This window comes from Ctenocephalides felis, unplaced genomic scaffold (assembly GCF_003426905.1).
Source record: "Ctenocephalides felis isolate EL2017-DRISC unplaced genomic scaffold, ASM342690v1 CF-g0.4_SCAFFOLD_00845, whole genome shotgun sequence".
NCBI lineage: Eukaryota > Metazoa > Arthropoda > Insecta > Siphonaptera > Pulicidae > Ctenocephalides > Ctenocephalides felis.
In genome coordinates, this window is record NW_020536999.1 from 86,229,122 (window position 1) to 86,238,645 (window position 9,524).

The following is a 9,524-nucleotide window of genomic DNA, read 5'->3' on the forward strand; positions in this document are numbered from 1 at the left end:
AAAGGCAATCGTAAGCAGCTTCCAATCCTCGGTTTGGAACAGCTTCCACTCCTCGGCTTGGAACAGCTTTTATATAATCAATTTTATATAATCAAGATTTTTTTTATAAATTTACCTCTTACATTGAGGCCGGAGTTGGACCTCAATGACTTCCAGTCAATGAGGTCAGAAACCCCTGCTACAGCTGCACCTGTACATTATAATAATATACAAATATTGATATATTTTGTAAATGAAGTAGTTTAATACCTTCCCTATCAGAGGTGCCGCTCTCTGATTCAGATACCACTGCAGCCTTTCTTTTTTATACCCCTTGCCTAATTCCTCATGCGAAGTATATTTAGAATCCTCGGCTTGTTTTCTCGCCGACATATATGTGTCTAGAACAAATATTGAAGTTAAGATAGCTTCCAACACTTCAATACTTCATATTTAAAAGTTATTTCTCATCATAAAACTCGACAAAAGTTATTGTTTTTTTAACTCACTCTGACTTAGTTACTGAAGTTTGCTTTGCAGCTAAAAACGTACATCATATGCGCAGGGGGCCACCACACTTCAGTAATATTTTCAGTAGCGTTTTCCACAATCAACCATTTAGATGGAACCTCGAACTTTTCATTATGCTGTAAATAAATTAACAATGCCCAGTGAAGGTTAAGTATATTAAAAATAAATTAATAAAAAAACATGTGAAATAAGAATAATGAAATAAATAGATAAGTAAATAAATCTAGTTACTTAATATCTTAAAGCATATTCCGTCCAATAAATCACCCTTTCTAGAGAAGTTTTTCTGATTCCTCTGCAGATACCATCTCTCAAGATGTTTTATCCTTAATTGTGGTTCACCCGCAATCTGAATCAAGAAAAAAAAATAATATGAAGCCTATGTACGAAAATCTATAATCAACATATGAATTATTTGATTTTGTATAAATTTTTCATATGTTTTTAATATGATAATGAATTAATGCTCAATCGATACATCAAAGGTGAACTACTACAATTGTGATATTAATGGCCGATTAAACTCATTGTTAATGAAGATGTCAAAAATTTAGAGAAATAGACAATGGAAATCCACCACACAATATAATAAAAGAAGTCTACACTAAATGCCTGTAATTATATACCATTGGGTTAGCAGCGCGTGACTGTTAAGGGGGCTCCATTTTTCCATTTTCAAACAAGAATTGAATTAAAATAGTATAAAAATTTACAGTGTTCAATTATTATTTGCCTTGAGCTGCAAGTGACTTAATAGATAAGTGAACTACTAAACAAGTATAATACCTTCATATCTCAAAGCCTTAAAAAAAATCCGCCCTTTCTAGAGAGGTGTTTCTGATCCCTCCACAGATATTACCTTTTAAGGGCTGCTATCTTTAATTGTGGTTCACCGGCAACCTGAATCAAGAAAAAAAATAATATAAAGCCTATTTACCAAAATCTATAATCGACATATGAATTATATGATTGTGTATAAATATTTCATATATTTTTAATAGGATGATTAATTATTGCTCAATCGATACAACAAAAGTGAACTAATACAATTGTAATATTAATGGCCGATTAAACACATTGTTAATTAAGACGTCAAAAAAAAAATTTAGAGAAATCGTCAATAAAAATCCACCAGTAACATAATCTACACTAAATGCCTGTTATCATACTTTTCAAATATTATTCGATTAGCCGCTAAGGAGGCACCATTTATCCATTTTTAAACAATAACTTTATCACTTTTACACGATGCCAAAGAACGCGTTGACAACTTGAACTAAGTTTGCACTTGCACAAACCGTACGTAACTTTAGGAGTCACCGAATGCACAATATTTCTTGCACAATTAACTACAATATTTCTAAAATATTCACTTCTTGAAGGGATTTTTCTTTTTGCCATGTGTTTGCAATGGAGTCTCAAAAGAAGAACTAAAACGCTTTCAACAAAATTTGACAGGTCGCCCATAGATGTAATGGATGTATATAAAGATGTGCAACTTCAGAGTTGACGATCAATGTATCATAGCGCCAATTTTAAATTTAAATTTTGACAAACTATCAATTAATATAACAAACTAGCAAATCTGACGAACTCCGTTTCGCCACCAGATGGTTTCGTGAGAAAGATGAAGAAATTTTTTGTTTGTTTTATATTTGAAAAGGAAAAATTTGATCAGGAAGGAAAACCCGTCTTATTACTCGATTATTTTTATTACTCGAATTTTTAATTACGGTGCGTGAAGTTACAGCAATTTGCATTAGGGCACGATGCCATGCATCACTAATTTTCTTAGTTATAAACCTTGCGGAGCCCGAGACCTTTCCAGCGAATGCAAAATTGTCGAAATCGGTTCGTGCGTTCTGGAGTTATTTCGCCAGGAAGGAAAACCCGTATTATTTTTAGATATATAGAAGATAATCTATTTGCAATTATTTAAAACAATTATTGATTATTTTTATTACTCGAATTTTTAATTACGGTGCATGAAGTTCCAGCAATTTGCATTAGGGCATGATGCCATGCACCACTAATTTTCTTAGCTATAAACCTTGCGGAGCCCGAGACCTTTTCCAACGAATGCAAAATTGTCGAAATCGGTTCGTGCGTTCTGGAGTTATTTCGTCAGGAAGGAAAACCCGACTTATTTTTATATATATATAGAAGATTGTTATAGAATTTAATTCAAATTGCTAACTTTAATTTGAATTTACGCATAATAAATATTTAATATTGTACAGATTTATCAAATATTTACTTTATATTAAACAAATGCTTTTAAAGTTACAAGACATATAATAAAAATGCATATGTGAAACTATTAAAGTCGTTATTCAAATTTATAACAATTTTCTATCAAAATCTACTTGGGCACATCAATAATAAATAACACAAATATTATCTACACCTCTTTTATCTATGTGCCTAACAGATATAAAAACTTGGCATAATTTTTAAAGTTTTCATTTTAAAAATTTATCAAATAAAATTAACAATAATCATCTCTCCTATCAACCTTTGTTATAACATTATTGCAATAAAATATTTACATGAGCTGTTGATAACATGGTAATATTTAAAAATTGTACAAATTGACTCTTATATGCATATTATTTTATTGCATAATCATTTACAAACTAGTCGTGTACGGCATCGTGCATGAGGTAAATTGCTGAAACTTCTCGTACCGAATTAAAATTCTGAAAATCCGAATTATTTTCGGTGCTCAAATTTTTTTTTTTGGAAATTAAAAAAAAATTAAAAGAAGGTCTTTTCCCAAAAATGATCGTTTGGACAACACAAGCATAAAGTTTTTTGAATCTTTCAAATCGGATACTTATTTCTCTCAAAAACTGCAATTTTTTGCATATTAAGCTCAGTATCTCCGAAACGGCTGAACCTACCTTTGCCAAAAACTAATCACCACTTCCTCCCATCATTACGAATTGAATGATTTTTGAATCATTCAAAAACTCGATTTCTATTTTCTGCACCCTTTGCTCCGTATCTCCGTAACGGCTGGATCTACCTTTGCCAAAAACTAATCAGCATATTTCCCTATCAATAGGAATCGAATGTTATTCGAACCATTCAAATCGGTTGATCCGTGTGCCCAAAAAAAACACACACATTCATTTTTTCTGAGGCATGCCAAACTGTTCAGAAACTTCTGAAACGTGAAGATATGCTAAAATTTTCATTTTAGATTTTCGGCTCATACTATAACTTAACCAAGAGGAAGTAAGTTATAACAATCGCAAAAAAATCGAAAATAATTTTTTTTGCATATCTTTATGTTTTAGATGTTTCTGAACATTTTGGCATACCTTAGAAAAAATGGATGTATGTGTGTGTGTATATCTTTGGATACAATGTTTCGTCCATGATTTCGGGCGCAAGAATCAAGCGATTTTGATTATTCAAAAAACATTCGATCTCAATTGATGGAAAGATGTACTGATTACTTTTTGGCGAAGACAGGTCCAGCCGTTTCGAAGATACGGGGCAAATAGTGTCAAAAACAGTTATTCAGTTTTTGGCCCGATTAGAATGATTTAGAAAACATTTTGTTTATATTGGCAAAATAAAGAATTGATTAAATTTTTGAAAATGCGGGTCTAGCGGTTTCGGAGATACAGAGGCTAAACTAAAAAAAAGATATTGGGACGTCAAACATGATCATTAGACATACGTACATCAAATTATCAGATATGTTATAAAGATTTTAGAAATATGTATCAATCAGTATCAATTTTGTTTACATTTCTATGGGTTCCGCAACATCGTTTGCCCGTTGGACGGCTTCACGGCGCTTACGCGCTTCGATATTTCATTTCTATGCAGCTAAGGCAGAGCGATTGCTTTAAAAAAGTTCAAAATTTTCAAAATATTTCAAAAGGAAAAAAAAAACATTTTTCTCAAGTTCAAAAGAAATTTAATTTTTTCTTAAAAAATAATTTTTGGTACGTGAGGTTACAGTAATTTGCCTTAAGGCACGATGCCATGCACCACTAAAGTTCGATGTTTGCCCCATAACTATAAACTTACCCTACGGGAAGTTAATAAAAATAATTACGTTTTTTATAATACAGTTTATTATACGGTCTGGTCTATGCATAAATAAATAAGCACGTCTATGGTTTTTAAGCATAGTTTCTGTCGGTTGGTACGCTTGTCATTTGACATTTGACATTTCGACAAGATTTTTATTTGTGTTCAAAACAATAATGCAATACACAAATTAAGTGAATTAAATATTAAAATGCACTTAAATAATTTAATTACCTGTTATATTTATTATTCAAGCCAGCAATGAATCCTCCATAATACATGACAGAAAACATCACAATGGAGAAAACTTGTGATGTAAGTATTAAATCAGAAGTATGCTCTGAAGACGAAAATAATTTAGAGGACACAGAGTATGAAATTAAAGAAGAAATTGAAGAAGATTCAGAATCCATTCATAATGAAGAAGATGCAGAATCCATTCATATTGAAGAAGATACAGAACCCATTCATATCCCAATAGTATCTTTTGAAGATGGTGACAAACCAGAGGAAGAAATCCCACCTCCAATCATTCCATTCGACTTACAAAATGCTTTAGAGAATTCCTTACTCACCAAACCAGAGCCTACAAAAGAAAAACCATACCAATGCTCACATTGTTTCAAACTATTTGCCCGAAAAGGTGATCTGAATGGCCATGTGCGTATCCACACCGGTGAAAGGCCTTATGAATGCAAGTTTTGTGACAAAGCATTCGGGAGATTACATGTACTCAAAAACCATTTGCGAATTCATACAGGTGAACGTCCTTTTATTTGCACATACTGCAACAAAGCTTTCACTGAGCGCAGCCATTTAACAAAACACACCAGGATACACACCGGTGAACGACCTTACAAATGCGAACACTGTGATGAAACCTTTACCGCACAATTTAGTTTAACACAACACAAACTTTTACCAAATTCTATTAAATCATTCACCTGCACAGTTTGTGATGACGTTCTGCCCTGCAGGAAGAGTCTTGCTAGGCATCTTCGAGATCATAGGAAGGAAAGGTCTCACAAATGCTATATTTGTGGAAAAGGATTTGCTCGGGTGGCTCATCTGACTGCTCATTTGTATGTTCATGCTAACGAGAGGCCGTTTAAGTGCACGTTGTGTGATAAAGCGTTTAATCGATTGGCTAATTTAAGTAGACACAAAAAAATACATATGAGAGAAATTGTTCAAAACGAGACGATGAGTGAAGAAAAAGTAAGTGGATAAATGAATTAAATGTGTAAAAAGAGATTTTATTAAAAACTTGGTGTTTTTGTATTAAGGATTTTATTATGTGAATTATTTATTTTAGTATGTATTTATTAAGGATGTAATTGTGCATAACTTTCTGCTGTAATAGTGGGTATTATGAATGTAAAAATATAAATGTAAACATATATTTATAAATTATATATTAAGAAAGATTTATATTTGTTTTTATTTTTTATTTTTATGGGAGGGTAAGTTATAATAGCAAACAAAAATTTAAGCTAGTTGTGTATGGCATCGTGCCTTAAGGCAAATTGCTGGTACTTGCCGTACCGAAAATAATTTTTCATAAAAAAAACTTCAAATTTTTTTGAAAACATGGAGATTTTTGAAAATTTTGAAATAATTTGACTTTTTTGAAAAATTAGAATTTCTTGTTTATATTGTGATTCTTTTTAATTCTTTGATTTTTTTATTTTTTTTTTTCAAAGCAACCGTGCTGCGTGATTGTTTTAGAGAAGAAATATTAAAGCGCGTAAGCGCCGCATCGCAGTCTAAAGGATAAACATTGATTTCTACTTATTAACTTCCCGTAGGGCAAGTTATAGTAATCGCAAAAAAATCGAAAATGAAAATTTTTGCATTTCTCGACGTTTCAAAGGTTTCTGAATATTTTGGCATACCTTAGAAAAAATGGATGTATGTGTGTGTGTGTGTGCGTGTGCGTGTGTTTGTGCGCGGATACAAATTTTCGTCGACGATTTCGGGAACAACGATCAACCGATTTGAATAATTCAAAAAACATTCGATTCGTATTGATAAGGTGACGTGCTGATTAGTTTTTGGCGAAGGCAGGTCTAGCCGTTCCGAAGATACGGGGCAAAAAGTGCCGAAAACGGTAACTCAGTTTTTAAGAGAACGGAGCGTCCGATTTTGATAATTCAAAAAACATTTTACTTGTGTTGACAAGGTGAGGAACCGATCAAATTTTCATAAAGGCAGGTCTAGCGGTTTCGGAGATCTAATGAAAAAAGTAAAAAAAAATGCAATTTGGCGGTCAAAAATAATCATTAGACATATGCACATCAAATTATCAGATATTTTATAGAGATTTTAACAATAAGTATAATTTTGGTTTACATTCCTATGGGTTCCGTACCAATATTTACGCGTTAGACGGCAACGCGGCGCTTACGCGCTTTGATATTTCGTCTTTATGCAGTAAGGGCAGTACGATTGCTTTGAAAAAAGTTTAGATCTTGCAAAATATGTCAAAATAAAGAAAACATTTTTTTTTTCAAAAAACAAGTTAAAAAAAAATTTTTTTTTTTTAAATTTTTTTTTTCAAAAAAAGTAATTTTTTGTCCAATTTATAGTTTCTCACAAATCTTATTTTTTCGAAGTAAAATTTTTTCAAAAATGTTAATCGTTTTTAAAAAAATAATAATTTTTGGTACGGGAAGTTCCAGCAATTTGCCTTAAGGCACGATGCCTTAATTGCCTTAAGACAGAATTCCACTTACAGCTAGTTAATAATCTCTATAAAATATCTGATAAATCGATGTGCATATGTCTAATGATCATTTTTGATCGCCAAATGGCATTTTTTTACTTTTTTCACTAGATCTCTAAAACCGCTAGACCTGCTTTCCCAAAAATGTAATCATCATCTTGTCAATACAAGTAAAAATAAAATGTTTTTTGAATTATTAAAATTGGAAGCTCCGTTCTCTTAAAAACTGAATTACCATTTTTGGCTCTTTTTGCCCCGTATCTTCGAAACGGCAAAACTTGTCTTTATCAAAAGCTAATCAGTGCGTCTCATTATCAATACGAATCGAATGTTTTTTTTTTTGAATTATTTAAATTGGTTGATCCGTGTTCCCGAAATCGTCGACGAAATTTCTTCTAAGGTATGCCAAAATGTTCAGAAACCTCTGAAACGTAAAGATATATAAAAAAATCGATTTTCGATTCTTTTGCGATTACTATATACTTACCATACGAGAAGGTAAAAATGAAAATTTCTTCACATTTTAAAGACTTCTGAACATTTCGGCATACCTTAAAAAAAATGTATGTGTTTGTGCGTGTACTATGTTTGGATACAGTTTTCGAAAGCACGGATTAACCGATTTGAATGATTCAATAAAAAACATTCGATTTCTATTAATGGAAAGACGCGTGCTGATTAGACGTGCTTTCGTAAAGGCAGGTCCAGCCGTTTCGGAGATATGAAGTAAAATGTGCCAAAGATGGTAATTAACTTTTAGAGAGAACAGAGCATCCGATTTGAATGATTGAAAAAACATTCAATTTGTAATAATGAGAAGACGTGGTGATTAGACTTTGGCAAAGATAGGCCTAGTCGTTTAAGAAAACAAAGATTCAAAAAATTTGGTTTTGAATTTCAAAAATGATTCGGATTTAAATTTCAATTCTAGATAAAATACTAAAACTTACTTATATACTTCAAAAAATAATTTTAACTCTGCAATTCAGTTTATAAAATTCGTAGAAATATGAGATAAGGGTCCAATTTATAAGTTCTTATATTTTGTCTATAAAGTACGAATAATAAAAGTTACAGTATTTATAATAATCTATTTGAAAATACTTAATATTCTTCGAATATTTCATTACGGTTCGGGAAGTTCCAGCAATATGCCTTAGGCACTATGCCATGCACCACCGGTTTATTTTTAACTTACCATAGGGTAAGTTATAGTAATCGGAAATAGTAAAAAAAAATGAACCTTTTGCACATCATCACGTTTCAATTGTTTCTGAACATTTCGGCATACCTTAATAAATGGATGCATGTGTGTGGTAACAGAGTTCAACCGATTAAAATTATTCAAAAAACATTCGATTCCTGTTGATACAGAGACGTTCTAATTAGTTTTTGGCAAAGGCAGGTCTAGCCGTTCAAGTATATTTCAGTTTTTGTGTGAACGGAGCGTCCGATTTAAATAATTCAAAAAACATTTTACTTGTTTTGATGAAATGAACAACTAGTAAATTTTTTGTACAGGCAGGTCCAGTGGCTCCGAAAATCTAATAAAAACAAAGTAAAAAATAATGCCATTTTGAGGTAAAAAAAATCATTAGACATATGAACATCAAATTATCAGACATTTTATAAAGATTATAATAATGAGTAAAAATTATTTGTACAAGTTTCGCACCAATGTTTACACGTTAGACGGCGACTACGCGCTTTGATATTTCGACTCCAAATAAGCTATGCAGCGCGATTGCTTAAAAAGAAGATCGAAATTAAAAAAAATCAAAATACAAAAAAAACAAAATATTAACAAATCTAATTTTACAAAAAAGACATTTTTTTTTAAAAAATTAAAATTTCTCAAAAATCTAATTTTTCCAAAGTTTTTTTTAATAATTTAGTTTTCGGTACGGAAAGTTCCAGTAATTTGCCTTAAGGCACGTTGTCATGCACCACTAGTTTAGATTAAAAAACAACAACATATTTTACATTTAAATGCTTTGACAACGCGCGTTAATAGCAAGTAAATGTTGGTACTACTGTTTGCAATGTTGACATATCTAATTTCATGGCAGTGTGTAAGAAGTAGAAACGTCAAAGTATATTATGGAATTATATATTGAATATAAACAAAACTACTATAAATATTTATTAACACATATTTATGCCACATGAAAACGGTTAAAATAAAAGCTTTTGGAACTTCTAAGAAGCCATTATTAGTTTGTTTACAGGAACCAACATA

The 9,524-nt window shown here is 31.5% G+C and overlaps 1 protein-coding gene and 1 long non-coding RNA gene across 2 annotated transcripts; one reads left to right on the top strand and one right to left on the bottom strand.

The window, feature by feature from the left end:
* Window positions 1-744: 744 nt before the first annotated feature.
* LOC113376815 lies at window positions 745-1,918 on the bottom strand. Its single transcript, XR_003367057.1, has 3 exons — window positions 1,680-1,918; window positions 1,297-1,410; window positions 745-859 (listed from the first exon to the last, which is right to left on the bottom strand). It is a non-coding gene; the product is annotated as an uncharacterized LOC113376815 (long non-coding RNA).
* Window positions 1,919-4,721: 2,803 nt separating this feature from the next.
* LOC113376799 (zinc finger protein 525-like) lies at window positions 4,722-5,917 on the top strand. Its single transcript, XM_026616864.1, has one exon. The coding sequence runs from the start codon at window positions 4,840-4,842 to the stop codon at window positions 5,788-5,790; it is 951 nt and encodes a 316-aa protein (XP_026472649.1). The 5' UTR covers window positions 4,722-4,839; the 3' UTR covers window positions 5,791-5,917.
* Window positions 5,918-9,524: the final 3,607 nt, after the last annotated feature.